Source organism: Panthera uncia (assembly GCF_023721935.1).
Source record: "Panthera uncia isolate 11264 chromosome A1 unlocalized genomic scaffold, Puncia_PCG_1.0 HiC_scaffold_17, whole genome shotgun sequence".
Taxonomy (NCBI): domain Eukaryota; kingdom Metazoa; phylum Chordata; class Mammalia; order Carnivora; family Felidae; genus Panthera; species Panthera uncia.
Window position 1 is genome coordinate 107,893,757 of NW_026057577.1, and position 25,547 is coordinate 107,919,303.

General features: G+C 43.9%; 1 protein-coding gene across 4 annotated transcripts in view; it reads right to left on the reverse strand.

Annotated features, from left to right (window-relative positions):
* Positions 1-18,095, reverse strand: part of GRIA1 (glutamate ionotropic receptor AMPA type subunit 1) — a 302,961-nt gene extending 284,866 nt beyond the window's left edge. For all 4 annotated transcript variants that reach the window (XM_049647949.1, XM_049647948.1, XM_049647945.1 and 1 more), the window contains exons 1-2: positions 17,549-18,095; positions 14,398-14,535 (exon numbers count right to left, since the gene is read on the reverse strand). In XM_049647949.1, coding sequence (XP_049503906.1) covers positions 14,398-14,535; positions 17,549-17,630 — 220 coding nt within the window. In that variant the 5' untranslated portion in view covers positions 17,631-18,095. The remainder of the gene's footprint in view (positions 1-14,397; positions 14,536-17,548) is intronic.
* Positions 18,096-25,547: the final 7,452 nt, after the last annotated feature.

Sequence of the window (25,547 nt, forward strand, 5' to 3'; positions counted from 1 at the left end):
TTGACCACCTCAATTAACGAATGGAGTTTGGCACGGAGATAAGATGAAGCACTTCGATTTGACATTTCCTTCAACACATAATTTAAATCTCAGAATCCTTAAGTTTCATAATCACATACTTGGAAAGAATCTAGAAACCATCTAGTTCATTTCTCTCTCTGTGAAAGAATGAATATACGTACACACACACATACACACACACACACGCACACACACACACATACCTCCTGCCATCCTTAGAGGCAACAGCAACAACTCTGAACTATTCTGAAAGGACAGCCAATGCCATCACCTCTCTGATAGGAATACCCTAGGAACCTTACTATCTGCCTCTGTTATGCTCAGTGGCTTCCACATCCTGTGGCTTTCTTGCCTTGGTAGCAAGTGCTCCTTTGTCAGCCTTTGACTTGCACATATAACATGATGCACAGAAACTAGCATCTGCCCTAAGACAACTGAGTGGCCCAATTTGCAAGGCATTTGTTCAGGGCCCCTCGTTCTCCACTGCTTAGACCAAGATTCTCAATCTAACTTACCCATTGTGGCTGGTTTTTCACATTCCACAGGGTATCATACTCCTGTCTGGGTGGTCCATTTTTTTAAATGTTTATTTATTTGTTTTGAGAAAGAGAGAGAGCATGTGTGCATGCATGCATGTGAGCAGGGGCGGGGCAGAGAGAGGGAGAGAGAGAGAGAGAGAGAGAGAGAGAGAGAAGCAGAGAGAATCCCAAGCAAGCTCTGCACTGTCAGCATGGAGACCGACATGGGGCTTGATCTCACGAACTGTGAGATCGCTTTGTGAGATCAGGCCCCGAGCCAAAATCAAGAGTCAGATGCTCAACTGACTAAGCCACCCAGGCACCCCTAGCAAGCTCATTTCTAACTTTAATATTTGAGCTCAAATATCACCTCCCTAGAAAGGCCTTCCTTGACCACTTAAAATAGTGTTGTCTTCTACCATAGTGATTTGTCACCACATTCTATCTTCTTTATAACCATAGTAACAATTTCTATTATTTTTTATTTATTAATGTATTTATTGTCTACCTCCCTATAGAACATATGCCCTGTGGAAAGGAGGATCATTATCTATCATTTTCCAGTGTTCCCTCAGTGACTAGTAAAATGTGGAACATATAGTGGTTGCTTGTATTGGTCAGATATTGCTGTATAACAAACCATCCCCAAATTTAGTGGTAGATAACAATAAGCATTTATTGTCATCTTCCAGGTCTGCAGGTCAGCCAGGACAGCTCTGCTTCAGTCATTCGTATGTGGGTTGACTGCAGCACCTCTGGTTTGTTTGTTTGTTTGTTTGTTTTTTGTGGGTTTTTTTTTTCTTTGTATTTCTCTTTCTTCTGGGACCAGCAGACTCTCTGAGGCATGTTTTCTTCTTGGCTTCTGCTTGAAACATACCTAACAATATTCCAGTTGCAAAAGCAAGTCATATGACCAAACATAACATTAATGGAACAGGAAGATACACTCTTCCCAAGGAGTTTGGGGGAAGAGATGAATAATTACCAAATAATAATCAAATCTACCACAATATTTCATAAGTATCAATAATTGAATAGGTGAGGGCATTCCTCATCTAGATCAGTTAACGTCTCTAGTTAAGCAAACCAGCTTCCAGTCCTTATAATCCTATAATCCTGTCTCATCAGTATTAGTTTTAGAATTTCAGTCCGATGTGAATCCATGACCTGGCAGAAAAGAACCATACCACCCTGTTCTCCTTGAACAGAAACTAACTTAAGAACTCTGCCTGTTTAACAGAGGTTAAAACCTCCTTCATTTCATCCTGGCTCACTCTGTCCCCCTCTTCAGGCATAGGGAAGCCTTCACTCCTGCCAAAAACTAGGAGAGATGGAACCAATTAGAAGAACCTACCATCTGGTGGTGTGGGCTCATCAGGTTTGCAGCCAGGATTCCAACTGGGACTGTTAAAGAGTTTGTGCACAATAGCTTGAATGTCTGAGTAGAGCAGGAAATGTCTTAGTCACTGGGAGAGAGTATAGGTGCCTCAAAATCACCAGATATCTTAAGGCTGACAGCTCCAACATTCTGTCAAAGAGAAGTCTGAAAAGACCACCCCTAGCCATGTGGGTGGACAAACTTCTAAAAATTGCTCCATGAACACAGGTTTGTTCCTGGCTGAAATGGGATTATCAAAGTCTTCTCAGTTTTGACTTACTTATGAATCTGCCTGCGTTTCAAACCTTTTGCCTACACTGACTTATGATCTTGCCTACCCCACCAGAATCCCTTGTATGCTCTTCTCTCTCTTTTCTTTTTAATGTTTATTTATGTATTTTGAGAAAGGGGGAGGGAAGAGGAGGAGAAAGAGAGAGAATTCCAAGCAGGTTCTGAGCTGTCAGCAAAAAGCCCAAAGTGAGGCTTGATCCCACAAACCATGAGATTATAACCTGAACTGAAATCAAGAGTCAGATGCTTAACCAACTGTGTCATACAAATATATATATATATATATATATACACACACACACACACACACACACACACACACACACACACATATATTTAGTATCTGAGAATAGAGCCAATGTAGTGAAAAGCTAAGACTGAAAATCCAGACGGTATATCTCAGTCCTCATAACATTATTCAAGCCCCTGAATCTACCTGCACATGAAGTCAAAACTATTCAGTTGGTTAAGTTTCTGTCACTTGCTACCAAGAGAGTCCTGACTGCTCAGTGCCCAAATGGGGTTGCCCCTTTTCTCTATAAGCAATAATCTCTTAAGCTAAGGACACTGGCCCACATGTTTAGCCCAGTCTTGTGGTCTGAGTCATAAGTGAAAAGACATGCTTTTAGATATAGCACTGTTGCATATCTGGACCCTGGGTAAACTTAGCCTCCTTAAGATTTCAAATTTCCCCATCTACAAAATGTATTCATTCATAGATAATGACCACCCTCATAGGAAAACACTAAAGACTAATTAGTCGCATTGTACTCGTGGTACATTCATGTTAATAGATAAGAAGCTTAGTTAATTATATTACCGTGCATTTCCCTAGCTCTTCTGATTTTTCAAAGCTCTTTCATATAAGTAATGACATTTGCCTCTTCTAATAACCCTGAGAATCTGGTATTATAACCCCATATTATACATCTGGAAACTATGCTGGGCACAGAGATATCTCAAGGTCATATAGTAAGTCAATTCCAACACTGAACAAATTATTTCAATTCCTGTATACACTAATTATTCTATTAAATCTCATTGGAAATTGTCCTACTGGTCTATAATGCTCTTAAAATCGGAATAATATATACAAATGATTAAACTTTTATTGGGATGATCATCATAGCACTGTTTGTAGGAAAATATTTGGAAATAAACTAGATATTCAATAAAAGGAGACAAATTAAATAAATTGTACATATGTACAACAGGCTTTTAGGAAGACATTAAAAATAAATGTGTAATATTCATGGAGCGCCTGGGTGGCTCAGTCAGTTAAGTGTCCAACTCTTGGTTTCGGCTCAGGTCATGATCTTGGGGTTTTGTGGGTTCAAGTGCTGCATCAGGTTCTGTGCTGATAGTGCGGAGCCTGCTTGGGATTCTCTCTCTCCCTCTCTCTCTCTGTCCCTCCCCTGCTTATGCTGTCTCTGTCTCTCTCAAAAATAAATAAACTTAAAAAAATGTGTAATATTCAAAGTAACATATGTAACACTGGGCAAAAAAAAAAAATCATACTTATTTTTGAGAGAGAGAGAGAGCACGAGCAAGGGAGGGGCAGAGAGAGAGGGAGACACAGAATCTGAAGCAGGCTCCAGGCTCTGAGCTGTCAGCACAGAGCCCAATGTGGAGCTCGAACCCAAGAACTGTGAGATCATGACCTGAGCCAAAGTTGGATGCTTAACTGACTGAGCCATCCAGGCACCCTTCTAAATCTATTAACTTTAAATTGATATGTTCAGAAAAAAGATGGGAAGTTTATCCTTAGTAATCTAATTACACAAATTTTATTTTGTTTGGTGTCTATGTCCCCCTGGTTTCCTATGATACACGTATTACTTCTGTACAGAAATTAAATGCTATTCTTTTATTATTTTTTTAAACATTTTTTAATAATTTATTTTTGAGAGACAGAAAGAGATAGAGTGTGACTGGGGGAGGGACAGAGAGAGAGGGAGACACAGAATCTGAAGTGGGCTCCAGGCTCTGAGCTGTCAGCACAGAGCCGGACGCAGGAGGTCATGACCTGAGGTCCAGGACCTCCCGGGACTACGAGGTCATGACCTGAGCCGAAGTCAGAGGTTCGCTCAACTGAGGAGCCACCCAGGTGCCTCTAAATCCTATTCTTAAAATGTTCATTTCCATCCTAGAGATTCTACATAATGAACACACAGAAACAGGCTTAACCATTGGGTGTCAATTTCATTAGCCTACAACTGCCTCATTAACCCCAATTTTGCCCCCATCCTCTGAGATCTGGACCTCCCATAACCTTAGGCTTCTGTGTGCTCTTTGGACAGCAAGCTGGGACACACCAAAGTCACAAGAGCAGTCAGGGTGGAAAGAGATTTCCAGTATCTTCAGCACAATGCACACCTTGACTGCAGCTGGCACAGAGGAGCACAGGCCACCTGAAAGTGCAGGGGACTGTGTGACAAAAGCCATAAGCTCCGATAGCAGGGGAGCTGAGCTGCTGCTACAGGAAGGAAACTACAGGGTGTACAAGAGCAGCAGCACAGCAGTCAGTGGACTGAAGAAAGCCCTCCCAGACTGCAGATGTCTAGGGATGGAACCAGAAACACACAAGCTAATGCCCTCTCCCATTCCCTCTGAGAGCTCAGTTTTCTCATCTGAGGAAAGGGGAGATTAAAAGCACCTGCCTCATGGCATTGTATTGAGTGGAAAGTTGATTTGAAATCAACTGTCATTTGTTCCTTCTCATAATAACCACATATGATTGGTACAGTTATTTCCTTCATCTGAAGGAAACTGAAGTTCAAAAAAAAAAAAAAAAAAAAGAATTGAATTGTCCAAGCCATACAAGGCATCAATGCCACAGCCAGGCCTTGAACCGGAAATCCTTTATAGACAGTAGAGTCTTGCACCTTATTTAGAACCCTTACTGACAATAGTCCAGGAGGAGCAGGGCTGAGCTTCTGATTTGACTTACAACTGGTTTTCACCCCTATCACTGTGTTCTAACAGCACAGTTATAACAGCCTTCCACAGGAATTTACAACACAGCCTATTGGAACTCTCAAAACTCATAATATCAGAGCACTACTCCCGTGAAAGGCAATAATTCAGGTTTACTCTCATCCCTGCCCCTGATGTTATATAATATACAGCTATTCATTCATTCATTCATTCATTCATTCCCTCATTCATTCATTCATTCATTCAACTAGCATCACTGAACACTATTCTGTGGTAGACACTGCAATGAGAAGCTAAAGAAAATGTGGCCATAGTTTCCAAGTTGCTTAGACCAGTTGGTCAGATAAGATAAAGATCTAGGTGACTAAAACCCAGGGCTAAGTATGACAGCTTAGGCAAGGTACCAAGGGCCAAGAGTCAGAGGAGGATATGACCATGGGAAAGCAAGGAAGGTGATGTAAAGGCTAGGACTGACCATAAGGACAGAATATCAAAGGGGAACATGGAAGGAATGAACAGTTTCTAGGTACAAGTGGAGGAAACGGCAAGGAGGTGTCCAGTTTGACTGCAGACCAAAGTAGTGTAGTGTGGACTTTTCTGCTGATGAAATTAAGTAGGGACTCCAGATGAGTCCTTGCCTCCATGCACAGGCCTACCAGCCGTGTGTTGGACCAGCCTTCAGTCCCCATGAGAACACCCATGGGCACAACACGGAGCCCATGTGACAACTTACCCCTACACCCAGTCATCGGCTTCCCCTGCCCCCCAGTGTCTGTCCCTCTGCCCAGCTGCCAGACTTCATCCCAAACTGGCAACAAGAGTAAAGGCACAGAGGTCATTTCTACATACGCAGAAAGTCTTCAGGGAACATGAAAGTGGCAAAGTGCTCTCAAGCATCTGAATCCTGGTGAGAAAGCAGAAATCTGACCACGACACTTCTCTGCTTAAAACCTTTAGTGGGTTTCCCATGGCTCTTGGGTTAAAGATCAAAATCTGTAATGGGGCCCCACAAGGCCCAGCCCTTGCCATCCTTTCCAGCCTTATGCTCTCCTCACCCCTCACATCCTCCCCACCAGGCCTCTGTCCAGGAGGCTTCTAGAATAGGCCTCCTATTCCCAGCACCACATCACTAAAAACCCTTCAGTTCTTAGCTCAAAACCTATTCATCCCTCTGCCCAGAGTTGATTCCTTTGTAATATGCTTTCACTGAACCATGGCCCTTTTTTTCACATCTTTGTCACAACCTATCATGATATACTCATCTGTACAATTCTTTGATACCTACATCTCTCACTAGCTGGTAAGCTCCGTGAGCACAGGGCTGCCTTCTGTTTTTGTTCACATTAGTAAGCCCTCCGTAAACACTTGTTGAATATTGAATGAATGTACCTGAGGCTCATGGGAGGCTCAGTACCCCTGCACTGGCATACAAAATGTAGCCTGCATGTGTAACTTGGTGGGGGCAAAGTTCAGAGTTTTCCTTAGATTCTCAATCAATCTAGTGGCTGATACAAGAGAGTCTTCTCTAAATAGTTTATCCCTGAGTCTTCTATACACTTTCACCATAGAAATACAGCCCTAGAAGGACTCTTAGAAATCATATGAGCTTTATGTTACATATTCATTTTTAAATGTTTATTTATTTTGAGAGAGAAAGCATGAGCAGGGAAGGAGCAGAGAGAGGGAAGAGAATCCCAAGCAGGCTCCACGCTCAGCTCAAAGCCTGACGTGGGGCTCGATCGCATGAATCACAAGATGTGACCTGAGCTGAAATCAAGAGTTGGATGCTTAACCAACTGAGCTAACCAGGCACCCCTGAGCTTTATATTCTAAATGAGCTGTATTTTCTATTTAATTTAAGTTAATTTATTTATTTTCAATATGAAATTTATCATCAAGTTGGTTTCCATACAACACCCAGTGCAATGAGCTATATTTTCTAAATGAGGATGGGGGCAGTGCTTGTTCAAAGTCACACACATGCATGTTTCCAGAAGTTAGTCCAGAATTTGAACCCATGTCTTCAAATCTCAATTCACATACTTTTCACTGCCTCAAACCTGGTGTGTGTGTGTGTGTGTGTGTGTGTGTGTGTGTGTGCGTGTGTGTGTGCGTGCGCACATGCATGCGCATGACAGAGAGACAGAGAGAGAACTTCTTCTTTATATCAGGTTTTTTGTGCATGCCTATTTCCTCTATAAGAAGCTGCGCCCCTTCAGGGGAGAATCAATGCCTAATGCATTTTATTTTCCTCAATTCCTACTATAATGTCTTACATTGGCAAATGGATTTTATCTGTTGCATCAACTTCAGCTCTGACCAATTTGTAGTAGCTGCCTGTAATGCTATGGTGAGAAAGAATAAAAAAAAAAAAAGAAAGAATTTAAGGCCATGTCTACACTCAGTGGGAAAGAATTCTGAATCAGTAAATTCTGTCTTCTAGGGTCTGGAAGGGGGTACTAATGGTACATGTGCTCCATAGAGGGCAATAATAATAGAGTTTTGAATGAATGAACAAATGAATGAATCTTAACCATTGATCTTGACCATCTGAGTGGAGAACAGCAATCTGGCTGATTTCAGCCGTCTTCAACCTAGTCAGAGGAAGCAGTGTTCACAAAGTCGGCACCAAAAAGCTTATGATTAGCAATATTAGAAAAGAATCAAAAGTGAAAACGCAGATACATGTTGATGCCTGCATGTCTTAAAGGGAAGGCATACAGGAAAATGGAGAAGCCACAGTCAGATTTGTAACATCAACCAGACAAATGCAGACATCGGCCGTTTAACTGAGCACAGAGGGGATGCAGGAGGCAAACTCTGAACTCTCCACCTCCTCAAAACAAACACATGCCCCACCCTTCAGTGCCTGCTCAACCTCCGCAGAGGAATCTTCCTTATTGCCCACAGCCACTTTCTGCCTCAGAAACCTTAGCTCTTAACCCCCAATCATAAACTTCACCGTGGCACTTTTTGCGTTGGACTCTTTCACTGCTAGTTTTCCTTTCTGTGTCCCTATGTGTCTTGAAAGGGGGAAAGCTCACTGAGTTTTGGAGTCTCCAAAGCTGACTTCAAATACTAGGTCAGCCCTTCTCCACCGCAGAATATGGGGAAGACACTCTTGCCCAGTCTCAATAGCATCATCTACAAATTAGGGATAATAACTTTCTAGGATTGTCCGAAAACTCAAAGACAACATAGGTGAAGTATCTGTCACATGGTACATCTTTGAAATAAACTTTTTCTATCTCAGGGGCGCCTGGGTGGCTCAGCTGGTTAAGCATCTGACTTTGGCTCGGGTCATGATCTCGCTGTCCGTGAGTTCGAGGCCTGTGTCGGGCTCTGGGCTGACAGCTCAGAGCCTGGAGCCTGCTTTGGATTCTGTGTCTCCCTCTATCTCTCCCCACCCCCCACACTCGCACTCTGTCTCTCTCTCTCTCAAAAGTAAATAAACATTAAAAAAAAATTTTTTTAACTTTGTCTATCTCAGCACCAGCCCTCCATTCTTTTAATTATTACTACATACAGGTTTTTTTTAGAGCAGAATTCACATATCTTTTGTGTCCTCTATTACTAGTTATAGAGTGAAGAACAGAAATTATTTGAATGAAACAATGAAATGACAGGTGCTGAAGGATATAAATTATACATGAGCACCTCAGCTTGCCCACAGGCCTCGGCAAGCAGCATAATTTTGTTACAGTGCTTTATGTACAACAGGGAGTGGTGAGGACTTTGGTAAACGTGAAAGTTTATGCCTTATACTTAAGTTGGACAGCACTTCTCAGCTCTAGACCATAGAAGCTGAGAAGGAATGTAGGTCTGGGGTTACCCAATGGTCTAAATTTTTTAGAGAAGACAGAAATCTGGATTTTTATACCACATTTTATTTATTTATTTTTTTTTAATTTTTTTTTTTCAACGTTTATTTATTTTTGGGACAGAGAGAGACAGAGCATGAACGGGGGAGGGACAGAGAGAGAGGGAGACACACAGAATCGGAAACAGGCTCCAGGCTCCGAGCCATCAGCCCAGAGCCTGACGCGGGGCTCGAACTCACGGACCGCGAGATCGTGACCTGGCTGAAGTCGGACGCTTAACCGACTGCGCCACCCAGGCGCCCCTATACCACATTTTAAAGAACACTATGAAGGTCAATCAAAACAACTCAATTGACTATCAGTCTACAATTCTAAAAATGAGGAGGGACCCTTAGGCAAGAGTTAAGATGCTGTCCATCTACTACCCATGCCTAAAGTCTGGTTAGATCCCCTGTGGGCTTCATGAATGGGTCTATAAAAGAGGGAAACCTACCATAATTAGGCAACTAGCCCCCACCTGCTTGCCATTCAGGCTCTCAGCATCTTTATGCTATATGATTCCCTGACTCCTAGAGACACTTGTTCATTTGTGTCAGAGGTACAGACCTTTGCCAGGTGTTCTCAGCAACATCAAACAATAGATATTTGTGATCTTTCTGGATAGTGATTCACATTCTGGTGTTACAGCTGATCTATAAACACATATCAAGGCAAGAATGCAGGACAAACCAACTGGGGCATAAAAACAATGCCTCCAGGAGCCAACTAGGTAAATAAAATGAGACAAACGGGCTGGTTGGGAAAGAAACCATCTAGATGGATGGTGGGAATACTCCCACCTCAATCCCAGCAAATTGGAGTTACATAGATGTGAGATCTAATACTGCCACATCGTTTAAAATTTCAAAGAGCCTAAGATACCCAAATTTTGATGTGAAATTCCATGATTCTTTTTTTTTTAATGGTTATTTATTTTTGAGACAGAGAGAGACAGAGCATGAGCAGGGGAGGGGCAGAGAGAGAGGGAGACACGGAATCCGAAGCAGGCTCCAGGCTCTGAGCTGTCAGCCCAGAGCCCGACGCGGGGCTCGAACTCATGGACTGAGAGATCATGACCCGAGCCGAAGTCGGACGCTCCACCGACTGAGCCACCCATGTGCCCCGAAATTCCATGATTCTTAAATATTGTGCTGAACCTAGCTTATGGATGCCATTTGGGGTCCCTTCTGCAGTATTTGAGAAATGGCACATGAGAGGCCCAGCCTGGAATATCTCAAGAGGACAGAACAAGAGCGTAACAAAGTCAAGTATCCTCTTTACTCTTGCACATGTCATTCCCTCTGCCCAGAACACACTTGCCTCATCCCTTTCTTGCCCTCTCACCTTGTCTTCCTGGAAAGCTTCTATGTATCATTGAGACTCGCTTCCACCACCACTGTCTGAGAGGCCACCCCCACCCTTTAAGGCATCTCGGACACTTCCCACAAATTGCTGCTCCAAAACAACAGTACATTTTAATTTTCTCTTTACAGGACAGCCAGCCTCACGAGGGATAACGTCCTACAGCGCAAGGAACATGTCTTACTGTTGTCTGCAATTTCAGTGCTTAACACCATGTCTGGGTCTGATTAGGGACTCAAAAATGCTTGCTAAGGGAACGGAGGGCTTTTTAGATTCAAGAATTGCTCAAAGTGTGATTCCCATACTAACTACTACGGAGCCCACCGCCCAGGGCCAGCTCTGGAATATTCTTACTCAAGAAGTCTAAGAATCCACCCCTAAGTCTTGCTTTAAATAAGCTGTCTGGGTGAATTTTATATGCACTGAAGTTTGAGGTCCTCCTGGCTAAACTGTAACCGTAACTGTAAGGAAAGAGGCTGCGTCTTCTTTGTTGGCCATTATATTCCCAGCACCTGGTACAGCATTTGGCACGAAATAAGCATTGAGCATTTGTATATGGAGGGAACGAACGGATGCATGAGTGAAAACTTAAGGATTAAGTTATAACTGCTCCTCACACCTTCAATGGAAATCCCTATCAGTATCTCTCATCTGCCCATTTATTTATACTTACCACAAAGGCACCGAGATAAGCTGAATATCTGGTCAATAATGACTATCACTATGGACAGTCTCCTCAACCCATACCCCTCCAGGCTTGGAAGAATGTAAGGCCTTTGCCGATTCAATGACTTTATCCCTGAAGGATTGCAGACAAGCAAAGCAAGGAAACTTGATTACAAAGAAGACACAAACCTCTCATCTTAGCTACTGGGATTAGTAATACTCCTTTTCCATCTTCCCTGCATCCGCTACCCTACAACCACCACTGTTCCTTTTTGATCCTCTCTTGCCAACACATCCAGCGAGCATAGTTCCTGTTATACTTCCTCTCCCTTCCCTTCTCCACCCTCTGGTGGAGGGATAATGAATAGCAAAATGGGCAGGAAAAACATCAAATGACAGCAAAAATTATGAATACCAAACATTTAGTTTGTTTTCTGGAGGTAATTAGGCAGTTAATTTAAGGTAACTACTAGTCCAGATTTGCAAATAGCACATGAAATTAAATCTGAATAAAATGCTTTTCTTGGTTTTCCATAAATGATTAGTTAATGCAGCCCACCTAAAACCGATCTACTCCCTTTGACGTTTTTTACTCAATTCAAATTGGGGCAGATGTACCATTTTCCCAGACCAATGGACCATAGGGAACATAGCCCCAAAATGTTTCCTAGCCTCATATAAAAACTAACAGAGAATCCTCCAGGCAGGCTGGGAATTACAATGCCACCATTGCCACCCAAATTGCCCAGTACTGGCTCTGATCTTGGAGCTAAAGAGAAAAAAAATAAAGATCTAAGCACAAGATAACATTACTGCTTCTTAGACAATTTCCACAGCAGCATTCCCCACTGGACTATAAGCTACTTGAAAGCAAGAGCCTTTTATCATCTCAGTTTTCCCAGGGTCCATCTCAATTCGTAGCATTGAAAAAACATTTAAAGAAAGACCAAATTAATAGAAACCTGTGCACTGGTATATGGCAGGAATCAAGTTCAAGAACCAAGATCCATTCACTCCAGATTTACTAACTACAATGGATAACACTGTCTGTATCATATTTCAATCTCCCCAATAAATGGCCAACAGCCCTATTACAGATCAAGTCTTAGGTAGCTAACTATAGAGAAACACCACCTTTTGCCTCAGAACATTTCCTCCTTTTTTTTTTTTTTTTTGTCTTTTATTATCTTGTCCTGTCAGTCAACATCTCTCAACACCAGGACAGCAGTTAACATCTCATTCCACCAAGTTCTGCTGTGGACAATTCTCAGTAGTGTGAGTGAATATACATGTCAGCCATTTATTTTTCCTGATTCCTTAAGCAAGTAATCCTTCCTGAGTAATGGACCCCTTTGAGAGTATGACAAAAGCTTTGGAGTATGACAAAAGCTATGGAGCCTCTCCTCAGTAAATAAATTAGCATATGCATATAAATGCAAACTATTATGCATAATTATAGGTTGTTTTTAGATACGTTCATGCCCACATCCAAATCCTCCTTTCAAAGACCTACTCTAAGCCATAGTAAAAGGAATGGGAGGTTATTTGAAAACCAGATACCTATTCAAGATGATTCTAGCTTTCCGGGGAGATGGTGTCACCGAACTACGATTCAACAATTAAACTCCAGCTCTTTTTTAAGGGTGGTAAGTAACACAGTAGACAAGATTTTCAACCTCAGCATTATCAAAATGCAGAATTGCTATTTTATTTACTCAATGGGTCACTCTGGTGTAAAATCATAGCTATATTTTGAAGCACTATAAGGTTTCCTCCTTAGGTGCTTTATCAAGCAACTGCCTTAGAAGTCTCTGAAACACCCTTTTGCTTCTTGAGTAATCTAAGCATAACTGATCAGGCTACCATAAGGATCAGTGTATCTATCACAGTGCCAGGAACATGGACCTTGGGGTCACAAGACCACCATTTATTTCTTGGGCAACCCTGGGCAAGTTATATAACTTGGTGCAGCCTCAGTTTTCTAAAAAGAAGATAACATAGTGCCCCCTAAGGCACCTGTGAGGATTAAAGGAACTAACACATGAAAATTAGTGTACTGCAAGGGCCATAGTGATGCTCAATGAATGATAATAAATGCCAATAAAATTGTCTATAAAATACTTATAGTTCTTAACATATAGTAAATCCTCTATAAATGGAATCTGGAATAATTCTTGGAATTTGAATTAACATTATCTTATGAGTGGTCTTAAGGATAGCAAGAATTCCAAATTCTCAATATGAGCTTTCAAGGCACAATGCACATTCAGTTTAAATCATTGAGAGTCCTCCATGAGGGAATGTGGGAAAGAGTTGAAGGAAATAGGATCTATGTGTTTGACTATCCATAGTTCCATAGAAGATCCTCCATAGGATCTATGTGTTTGAGTATCCATAGTTCCATAGAAGATCCTCCATAGGATCTATGTATTTGACTATCCATAGCTCCGTAGAAGTCACCAACTCCATAGTGGCACACAAAACCTACAGTGCCAATTTAATCCAGTTTTGGGTCTCCAGTTGTTCTTGCCCATTCAGCTCACACCTCCATGTCATAAATCCCTACTTGAGCTTAATCCCTGGAGGGAAAATGTCTCTGCTGATTCATTTTTATGCTTCTCTCTGTCTTCAAATGGCAATCGGGCAACCACACAATCTCCTTTTCAGTCCTAGTTGTCAGAAAAACTCAAAATGGCCTTTGTTGCCCACATTTTTTGAATGCATTCAACTCCTATGTCAGAGACTTCTCTCTTCCTTCCCTTTCTTGAGGTCACCTCTGTTCTGTTTTATGCTCAGAGGCCATCCAACAAACTATGCCTTAAGCAGGCAATCACTTAAAAGCATTTTGGAAATAGTCAAGACACCAATTTTAAAATAGTTATTGGTCATTTCCCAAAATGGGAAACCAGATATACAACTTGTCATATACCCTTTCTAATCAAGCTACAGGTAACATTTTCTCTTTTTAACTTATGCACAGGAAAGGCTTAAGCATTTTAAACCACATTTTCCAAGTTCGAATCTTTAATTCTACACCTCTCATAAGTTTCTTACGTGTGAAGCTCTCTCAACTGAACAAGAAAACCTCTGCAAGGTAGGGAAGATGCAGTCAACCCAAGCTCCGATTGTGCTGGCATTTAAAGTTAGCTGACAGTGAGAAAGCAGACCCATTTTCTAAAGCATTCCAGGATCTAAAATACCAACTGATGGAATCGCTCAAAAGGCCCCGTTTTCTTGGAGGGCTTTCTCTTAGGAAGACGAATGACAACTCAAGTGGTTTTTGTGACACCGCCACCTACTCACAGGCCCTCCTTTCATTGGCTAATCGCAGAAAGAAATGTCAGAAATAGAAGCAATTACTTACATCTATAGGTCATCTCAAAGCTGTCGCTGATGTTCACAATATCAATCTGGGGGAGCAGCTTTGGGGGCTCTGTGAGTTGTGACAAAGCAAATCTAAAAGCGGCATGTTCCTGTGACTGCTGGTTTGGAAATAATCCCCCTAAGAGGAAAGAAAAGGCAACATAGCATCTGGGATAGAGATGGGTTTAATCCCCCAAGAGCCCACCCCAGATGAGCCCTTTTCTTCTCCCCGTGCCAAACCCACTAGTTGTAGCCTTTAGTCGTGGGGATATGAGTTCAAATAGACTCAGCTAGACTTTGAGGCTTAAACTTCCACTGATGAGCTTTTATGTGCCAAGGCCTCTAACATCTATCACTCTGCCCAAACATCTGATTGTTTGCTCCTCAACCCAGATCAGGTCAGAGAAAACGGGAGAACTACATTTCTCGTTCTCCTCCCTTGGGTGACCATCTGGGTGGCCTAAGCTCTTCTGTGCATGTGAACTCTCACTGTGTCTCATGTTCCCTGTATTGGACCCGTTTCTCATTACAGAGCCTTACAGGCAACAAATGTTGCAGGGTGAAATCTAGTTCTGGGACTCTGTGGGCTTCTCCAGCACTCTAACCTTTTGCTTTGACACTTTTGGTCTTTGACCTAGCAAGACCTGCATACAGTTTAAGTATTCTATGGCCTCTAAGGTTTATTATTCATTTCCTCTGAAAACCCTGGACTTCTACAAAGAGTATTTTGCTTCTTCTTTGACACTCATGATCCTAGCTACCTAGGAATGGCTTGTTACATAAGAGATTGCCATTGTGTATATTTGCATGGTAGAACCTTGGACTTCAAAGACATGGGGGCTTAAGAACGTCAAGAGGGTACAAAGAATATTCTATTCTAGTAAAAAGCACAACAAAGGTGCCTGTTGAGGCTCTTGTTCCAAGAAGCAAGAGCACATGCCCTTACCTTTGTATTTACTGTGGACATGTAAATGAATTAAGCTCCATTTCTATAAACTGGAATCAGCTATTTTCAGAGACTAAACTATAATGAATATTTACATAGAAGTTTATCTCAGCTTCCACAGGAATCACAGCCCCGGCGTAATGTACTTATAACTTCGTCTACAGTGGGTACGTGTTTGTTTTTGAGAACCAATAAATGGGTTGTAAGGCTTTTATTAGAGATCGTACAAGTAGAATCAAGTACTACCTGATGGCGGTGATATTTTCAGCATTTGTTCTGCAATGTAATGTTTTAACCTTTTATTTGAGAACAAATCATGGTCTTATCAGTTGAACAAATAAGTTGGGGTTAAATATAATGAAAAATCTACAGAGATACATGGGCAAACATATCATATGCATGTACACAAAACACCTCTGTGCATTTATCCCCACAGTGATATATACAAATACATTTGGAGAAAGCAAGTCCACAAATCTCAAGGCAAGCGTTTATAATCGGCGAACTATGGGCAATACGTAGGTACCAACATAAACAATGCTATACATAAGAGCAAGTGATTTACACATGTTCATATGCCTCCATTTTAAGGAGTGAAAACAAAAAACTCCTTCTAGATTTTGATGCCTCACCCTCCCTCCCCCCAGATGACCACACCCCAAACACATTCCTGCCCCCTTCCTCCTCCTCTGTAATGAATGAAAGAGGCGGTGGGGTGGGGAGGTAGGCGGCTACAGACTGGGCTGCAAGAGAAGTGTCTCAGGAGGCAGGAAGTTTTGTTTTGCGTGTAAGGTGTAAGGCACTAACACATATACACAGACACACTTCAGGATGTAGCTTAACAGGTGTCAGGAAACAAAGCAAGTTACTCCATGGCTGTTCCAGCCACCCTTGGAGCCAGCATGCTGGAGAGGCCAGAAGAGACTGCTACAGCAGCACATGAGTGCCCAGCAAAACAGGACCTGCAAAACCACCACCACCAGCCCCCCCCCCCCACACACACACACAAACACACACTCACACAAAGAACACAAACTACCAGTCACAGGAACTTTCCCTGGTGGAGCTATGTCCCTATCAGGGGAGAGAAAACAGAACCCAAGCCAACCAAGATGCCTCCCAGCAAAGCAGCTTGCTCCATTCCGGGACACATCCAGCACTGAAAGGCTGGTCACACTGAAGCCCCGAGCCCTTGTGGACACGCATTGTTATCGGTGTCATTGCTCTCATTTGTTTTGCTTTCACCCATTATTGTGAGGGGGAGCAATATCTACCAGCTGTTCCACAAATACAGGGAGGGTGAGGGGTCCTTTAGAAACGCAACAACCAGGAAGGGAAATGGGGAACAAAAAGGCATGCAGCATGTTGAAACCTGCCTCCAAGTTGAGAGGATAAGAGCCTAGTGACAGGGAGAGCTAAGCGGAGGGAAGGGAACTATGTGTACGTGTGTTTGTGTGTGTGTAAAAGGTAGACAATGTCTGTGGATGGAAAATCTAAGAGGAGGGGGCAATGGAAGGAAGAAAGGAAGTTCCACGATTGGAGGAGTGGGGACCACCAGCCCAGCATGGCAGACAGCAGACAGAAGGCAGCTGGGGGAGTCCAGAGCAGGAATAAAAGCCCCCTGGACTTTGAGTGGGGTCTTTTGGCATTATTTCAGCTGCTGCAATAAACCCAGCACCCTTCACTCCTTCTTTCATAGGGTCTCTTTCCCCTCCCCCAGCCAAGAAATAACCATCCCCTCGGTCATTTAAATACATATATGCATATTTAATAGCTAATCACACAGAAATACACCACACATATTTATATAAATGAATGAAATCAGGCATCATCTATGAAGCAATGGAGTGAACTCCTTTAAACACCCACTACCCTTTTGCTGGCTACAGCCTGAATTTTCTTTCCTTCAAAGCAGTGGTTCCTCCATTTCACATGCTCATGCATAGAGTGTGAGTGGTGTGTGTGGACCTGTGTTTGTGTGTGTGTGTGTGTGTGTGTGCACTTCCCAGTGCCCCTCATCTGATCCAGAGAAGCCCCCTCCCCTGCTGGTGGTCCAAGTCTAGCTTCCATTATCACCCAGCTTTCTAACCAAGCACAATCTGTAGCGAGAAGGGGGGGACACAGGGACACAGACAACACCCCCACCCCCCCAAAAAAACCTTGCCAGACCCAGAAAGTCCCTCCCCAGGCTGCCCCTCTCACTCACCGATCTGGATGTTGTTGGGGAAATTGGCACCTACTACCGCGCCTAGGAAACCGGTGCAGAAGAAGGCAAAAATGTGCTGCATATTCCTTTTTGCATTGGCGAAAAAGAAGCCCAGGTCCAGTCATAGATTTGGTATTTCCCCCCCTTCCCTTGATTCCTCTCTCTGTTCTGCCTGTTCTTTTCCTCCTGCAGTTCCTGCCTTCCTTGCTTGCTTCCTTCTTTCCTTCTGGGAGGTTTGTCTGTTTCCCTTTGGAATCCGAGCACTTAAACGGCAGCGTTAACACCAACTGACAGCCAGATTAACTGAGCACAGAAGAGAAGCCCGTCCTCATGCTGGCGGAGCGCTGGCTCGCTCCCCCTCTCCTCTCCTCTCTCCTCTCACAGCCTGCCTCTCTCTCTCCCTCCCTTTCTCTCGCTCTCCCCCTCACACTCACACAGGCAGCAGGCTCAGTGCTAATACCCACCGAGTTTCACAGCTGACCTCCTCTCCCTCCCACCCCCAGTCTCCCAGTCCTCACCTTCTCCTCCTTTCTGTGTGTGCGGTTAGGTGGGGGGGAGGGGGGTATGATACAGGGTCCCTGGTCCTGAAAGGGACAACCCAATCCCCCTTGCCCCCCTTTCCCCTCCCCCGCCTCCCCCAGCTCTCTCTGCCCCCTCCCTCAGGTCCCAGTCAAGCAGATGCTACTGGAAATGTGGGTTCAGCTGTAAGTCAGTAGGTGGCAGGGGGTCCCCACAATAGTCCTCGATCCACCCGCTGCTTGATCTAGGTCACTTTTTCTAGGAGCGCACGGGCTGTGCTGGATATATCTCCTGCACTCCACTGGCCCAATTATTCCTACAACTAATTCCTGAGGGGGAAGACCCTAGAAATCCCTCCTAGGAGCTTTAAAGGAAAGTAAAGCCTTTTCCTTCCTAATGGGAGGAATGACAGAAAGGCTAACCAGAGGGTCTGGAATGATTGACGGGTGCCTTGACTTGGACATTTGGCAGTCCCTGTCTGCTTTTACAGGCCAAATTGGTGGTCCCTTCTGAATCCCAGGCATTTAAAATGGGCCCCCTTCCCACTTTCCCCGCATGCCACAGGAGTCTATAGCATCAGAATTGTGTGGGTGTACAATAAAGGCTAAGGATACTTAGAGCAATTACATGAGTCATTTTGCAGGGATTCTAACTGAGAAGATTCAGGCTTCTTTCAGTTATCTCTGGATGCTGGTCATGCCCAATGTGAACTAGAACTCTGCAGACCCTCCTGGCCTGGAGCTTCCACTGAAATAACCTGTAGAGAGAACAACTGTGTTCACAGAAATCGCGTGGGTTGCAAAGTGACAGTCACTAACCGCCACAGAGCACTTTGCAGTTTCTGAAGCAACTTCACGGTGTTTCCTCACTCTCTCCTCACGCCAGCCCTGTGAAGTGGCCACCACCCTTGTCTTACGGATGAAAAACCTGAGGCTCTAGGGACTCAATCATAAAAATACAGACCTACAAAGATGGAGTCTGGACCCTCAGGACCAACATATGGTCCAACCTGTGAACTTGAATGTTCTAGGCAATACCAATTGACCCACAACCCTGGTCAGAACTCCTGCCCAACAGATGATACCATAGGAAAAAGAAAGTCCACCCTTCCACAGCTGGAAAGAAGAACAGACATGATTTGGCTTTGGCATTTGACTAGGCCATTTTATCTCCAAACTCCTCACTTCCTTCACCAAGATTGCTCAGTTATGCACACTAACATGGCAGCTATGAGGGCTGGGATTTGCAAGAAGTATCTGACCATGTTCAATGGAGCTCCTAAACTAGGGACAAATTGGAGGTCAGATGCTTTATAATCACCTATGCACTTCCACATATATTAATTAGCTCAAGTGACTTTTAGAGCTAGTGTTTATTCATTTACCACGTGCCAGGTACCGCGCGAGGCAATGTGCACACATCACTTACTTGTGCCATAGCACCTGTGGTAAATAATCTCACCCCCATTTTATAGATAAAGAAACTGAGACCTAATAATTTACCCAAGTTTCCACTACTAACAAGGGAGAGGTTGGGGATTTGAACACAGGAAACTCTACCATGAGACCCAAGGTCTTAACCCTCAGGTTCTAATGGCAGAAATGATGGGGCAAGGACATTCTAGAGGCAGTGTAAGAATCAGCTTGAGAAGGTGAGAGAACAGATCAGGAAAGACCACCTCTAATGTCCCTGCCAACATTAGGAGTCTATGATACGATGATTCCATCTTATAATTTCTTCATTTGCATTTTTTTGTCTCTTTCTATTTTGAATGGTACCTGGGGATATTTCAAGTTCTCTGAGCTTTGTGCCTGGTAATAATAATAATTAGGCTGTCACTGAAAGCTTCACACTTTTCTGTCACCTTTCAGAGGAAGATCTCAAAGTCCTTTACAAGGATTAATTAGCGAAACCTCAACGCCTACCTGTAATAGTTAAGATTTGTTTTGCTTACTTTGGGGGAAGGGGGCTTGAAGGAGTCAAAGCCATGCATTTTCTAAGATCATTAGAAATCATATAGTCAGACGGGTTTTCCCAAAATATAGATTTAACCATGTCATTGCTCTCCTCAAATATGGTCAATGGCTCCCCTTGGCCTATTAAATACATAGTTGTTCAATGATTAAATAAACACGGAGCTTAATATTTCAAACTTGGGCATTTAGGTCAAATTACGCTTAGGTTCAACTGTTTATCTTTGAAATTCTCTTCAAATATTGATGGAGAATCTACTCGGTAGCAGACAGGGTGTCAGGGGCTGGGGGACATGGAAAGGAATACGACACAGTTTCCTCCTCCAGGCCGGTGAATGTAGCAGAAGAGGAAGATAGACTGATCCTGCCATCTGTCATCCAAAGCAGATCATGACACGTGCTCTAATAGAGATGTAAACACAACTCTGGGGGGGCAAAGAAGGAAGCAACCAATACATCTGTCCATGGGGAGCCAGCAAGGCTTCAAAAGGCAGAAAGTGAGGGCTGGGGAAGACATCCAATCCGAGGGAAGTGCATCAGCACGGGCTGGCGGCCGGAGAGGACACTGTGTACTCCAGAAGCCCTGCATCTGTGGTGCAGGCAAGGAAGAAAGAGTGGGGAACATGAAGCAGAGAAGTCACAGTCAATATTTGGAAGCCCCTGAATTCCTGGCAGGCAATGGAGAGCAAGGGGACATCTTGAGTACGATAGTTATATGACCAGGAGCGTACATGAGAAGGAAGCAACTGGCCTCTCGTGGAAGGTGATTTCCTCATTTCTTAAGACTCAAAAGTTGGGACTACACACCATACTTTGCCTCAATAACCTGTTCTGATGTCATCCTTCATTAGTTCATCATGCAGTCCCTCTCATTAGTTCCCGGTTCTATTTGCCACCGCCAGTATCAGTCTTGGAAGGCTTGACTGTTCATAGGCTACCGTGACTGAGAGCAACCAAACCCCGTACAAATTTGTCACATAGTGTGATTTACATACACTTGTACATCCATCATCTCATTTCACTCCCCCCCAAAACCCACAAGGACTGGAATTAGAACCTACTTTTACAGATGAATTAGGACTCAGAGTGCTTGGATGGTTAGCTTAAGACAGTGGTTCTCACCTGGCAGTGATTTTTCTCCCCCAAGAGGGTATCAGGCACATGTCTGGAGTCATGTTTGGTTCTCATAACTGGGGAGGCGCTGCTGGCATCTTGCCAGTAGAGGCCAGGGATGCTGCTAAACATCCTACAATGCATAGGACAGCCCCCCACAACAAAGAATTATCTGGTCCAAAATATCAATAATGCTGAGATTGAAACACGCTTCTTAAGGAGACAGAGCAAATGGCACATCTGAGACTAGACACCAGGGCTCCGATCCTAGCCTCTCTCTTCATTATATTACATCGAAGAAAGATTAGATTAATCTTCTCTAAAGACTTTTCACACTTTAAAATAGGACACCTGAAAATGAATGTTCCTTAAAGTCCAAACGGATGTACCTAACGGAGGGGCTCCAGGCAGTTGACAGGCCAGTGGCAAAGCCTTCTAATGCTTCTCTGTGCCCCAGAGATGGCATGGCGCCCACTCCCGAGATCATTCTGACCTATCGCAGTTCATGTTTTTGGCATACTTTTTTTTTTTTTTTAACACTTACTCATTTTTGAGAGACAGAGAGAGAGAATCAGTGAAGGAGACACAGAATCTGAAGTAGGCTCCAGGCTCTGAGCTGTCAGCACAGAACCCAACGTGGGGCTTGAACCCACAGACCTTGAAATCATGACCTGAGCTAAAGTCAGACGCTTAACTGACTGAGCCACCCAGGTGCTCCTTTGGCATTCTTTAAGTTCCATTACCATATAGTCAGAAATAACCTAAGATTTATATATATATATATATATATATATATAATTTTTTTTTTTCCCTTAACAAATTATAGAGAATGGCATTGGTCAGGGATTGAAAATACAAATGCCTCTTTGGGCCAAGCAAGAAAATGAACAAATTGAGCCAAGCTGGTGAGAGGGCAATGAGGACAAAGACAACTAGAAGGTATAAAATATTTCAAAAGGCAGTTGCGGGCCCTTGATGACAGCCAATTGTTGGAAGGAACCAGAGGCCTGATGTGGCCTAATAGTCTGATTTTTTTTTTTTCCCAAGAGAAAGCAGAAATAAGGATTTTGTGTTTTTTTAAACACCAAGTGTACCTTCCCTGCACAGGATACAAAAACGCAGGGGGTGTACAGAGGGAAGTGTCTCTCAGCTTGAGCTGGCCCACGGGCCACAGAGTGCCAGTTCTGGGTCAGTGAAAGGTGAGACTCAAGGGTCCAACTTGGGGGATAAGTCCATGTCATCTCTGGGCCTTTGTTCCCCCCTCTGTAAAGTGACGAGACTAGATTAGGTGATGGCTATAGACTGTTGTGGCTCTGACCCTGTGAGTCCATTTGAGGGTGGGGACCCAGTGAGAAAGGAAACTGATGAGGTATGGATCTGGGAGGGCCTGTGCTCTCCCACTGTGAGTGACCAGGGCCATCAGCAGGTTCCTTCCCCTCCCCTGGGCTCGCATCTCAATCTGTAAAATGTGGGGGTTGTACCAAGGTCTCTTCTGGCTCCAACGTCTTAGGCTTCTAGTGCAAAACAATTCAAGGGTGGGGGGAAGCCATCAAATTTATGATCTGAGAACAGATCGCTGACAGCTAACAAATTGGCAAAAACGCAATCAGAGAGAAGCTGCCTCTGTGGCTTTTATAAAGGCCCTGTTTTAAAAGATGTAGAAGAAAATAATAATGATAATATTTTTCATGTTTTTAGCACAATTCCTACAGAAAGCTCCCAAAATACTCCACAGACTGTGTGTGGTGAGAACACCACCCCAAAGAATGTAATTACCCAGCCTGGAGTTCTGCCAGGTTTAACAGCATTTTCTTTCTTTTTTTCTTCTTTCAGTCTTCCCTCCCCTTCTCAAACAAATGACAGCATTTTCATAAGCCCTCAGCATTACTAGGTAATTAGGGAGCAGTGCAAGTTCTGGAAAATACCCTGGGGCAGGATCAATGCCTGGGAAAAAAAAAAAAAAGGTCTATTCCAGGGGGAAGATCCTACGCAGGAGCCTTACTGGTAGAAATCGGAGGCACCACTGACTTCCTCCGGATCAGCAGTGCCTTCAGAAGGGTGGCCTGGGCAATGCTCACAAGAGCGGCTGTCCAGCGCACCGCCCTCCCCACGGCTTTGCGGGGGGGGGGGGGGGGCCCTGGTCTACAGGCAAGACAGCAGGACTCTCAGTGCACCCTCGATGAATGCATGATTTTGGATGAGGTAGCCCACCCCTTTGTCTCGGTGTCTTGTCTGTGACATGGGGTTGACAAGAGGCCTACTTCATGAGGCTCGCATGAGGATTAATAATGTGCCGGATGCCAAGGGTCTGGCAAAGCTACAAGCACACAGTAAGGACTTTGCCAGCTATAATTGCAGGAAGTGGGAAATGTGATTGTTCTCGCCTAGTGGTTGGAGTTCAGGTGCATCCTGGCACCTGAGGCCTTCCACGTGGCTCCCATCTGCTTCTGAAATCTTCTCCTATAGCTCAGGTGGCCAGTCTTCCCTTAACCCTATGTCACTTCCCCACACCCTGAGAACATCTGTCTATCAGGGACACACAAACTGCTGATTCTACCTCCCGCAACCTGCTCTTCCCCCTCATTCCTCCCATCTCCCTAAATGACACCTTCACTCCCCTGGTCATCAAGCCAAGGACTCCACATCCAACCCATCAGCAAACTTTATGGGCCGGGCTTTCAAAATACAGGCTGAATCTACCCCTTCCCACCACCTCCCCATCTGCCCCGCCTCGCCTCTCATCTGATCATGGCAATCTTTACCAACACTTGTTTCTACTCCTTCTCTACCTCCCCCACCCTGCTAACCACCATGGCAACATAATTTGTTCGCTGTACAGAAGCCAGAGTGAAACTTTTAAAAACAGAAGTCAGATTTTGTCACTCCCCAGCTCTAAAATATCCAGAAGCTTCACATCATTCTTAGGATAAAATCCAAAATCTCGCTAGTGGCTGCCTCTTCAACCCCATGTGCTATATTCTTCTTCCCTTGCTCACTCTACTCCAATCACATTAGCCTTCTCATTGTTCCTTGGATGCACTAAACACCATTTGTCTCAGGACCTTTGCACTTGCCCTTATTTCCACGTGGAAAGCTCCTCTAATAGAGCTGTACACTGCTTCCTCTCTCGTTTTCTACAGGCTTCTGTTCAAAAGTTTCTTATTTATCTGAAACAGAATCCCTGCCCCCTGCCATGATTTTTGTTTCCCTTACTCTACTTCATTTTTCTTGGCAGTGCTTATCCTACCTACACACACCATATACTTATCATATGACCCATTATTAGAATGTATCTTTCTCACTCCAGTGCTTAGGATGGTCTCCAATACAAAGTGAGTTCTCCATAACTTGGTGAATGAATGAACGCATGGTCTTTATCCTCCCCTAAAATATGCTTGCTTTTCTTTGTCACCTTCTGATCTTTTCAGACCCCATTCGTTACCCATCTTCCCCACAATGCCCTGCCACACCTATTTGGCCTCCCCGAAAATCAGTTACTGATCACTTATTGCTTTTAACGGATAATTTAACTTAGCCTCTCCCACTTGATTTTCAGCCCCTTGGAGCACATGAGTCATGCCTATGATATAATGAGAGTTAATTATTTTTCTGTACTTACTATATGCCAGGCTACACATCTACTGCATGTCATGGGATAGTCACAGCAACCCTGTGAGGTAGGAACCCTTATCATTCTATTCATGGGTTGGGAAGGGAGCGTTGGGGACATTAAGTTACTTTCCAAGTTTATATAGTTACTTAGAGGCAGGGTTAGGATTTCAACCCATATATGCCTAGTTCCTAAGGCTGGTTCTCCTAACCATTATCCTATACTGTCTCAGGGGCCAGGCTCATCAATTTGGTCAATTTGCACTTGCACAGGCCCTTGACCATGTGTATTATACTTCCAGAAAAGTAAAGGGCTTTGCCCCAGGACACATGGCCAAGAGAGGATGTGGCTCAGGGAGTCCTTATACTCAAAACTTCATTCTCTAGTAGTTCAATCACAGTATTAGCAGGAAGGGGCCCTAGGAAGCCATTCAGAAAGCATGCACAAGACTGGGGTTTACTTCAAAAAACAAATGTGTCTTGGGGCGCCTGGGTGGCGCAGTCGGTTAAGCGTCCGACTTCAGCCAGGTCACGATCTCGCGGTCCGTGAGTTCGAGCCCTGCGTCAGGCTCTGGGCTGATGGCTCGGAGCCTGGAGCCTGTTTCCGATTCTGTGTCTCCCTCTCTCTCTGCCCCTCCCCCGTTCATGCTCTGTCTCTCTCTGTCCCAAAAACAAATAAAAAACGTTGAAAAAAAAAATTAAAAAAAAACAACAAAAAAAAACCAAATGTGTCTTGAGAAAGAAGGTGAATCATTGTTTCTTGCCCCATATCTGGTAGCCTTCTT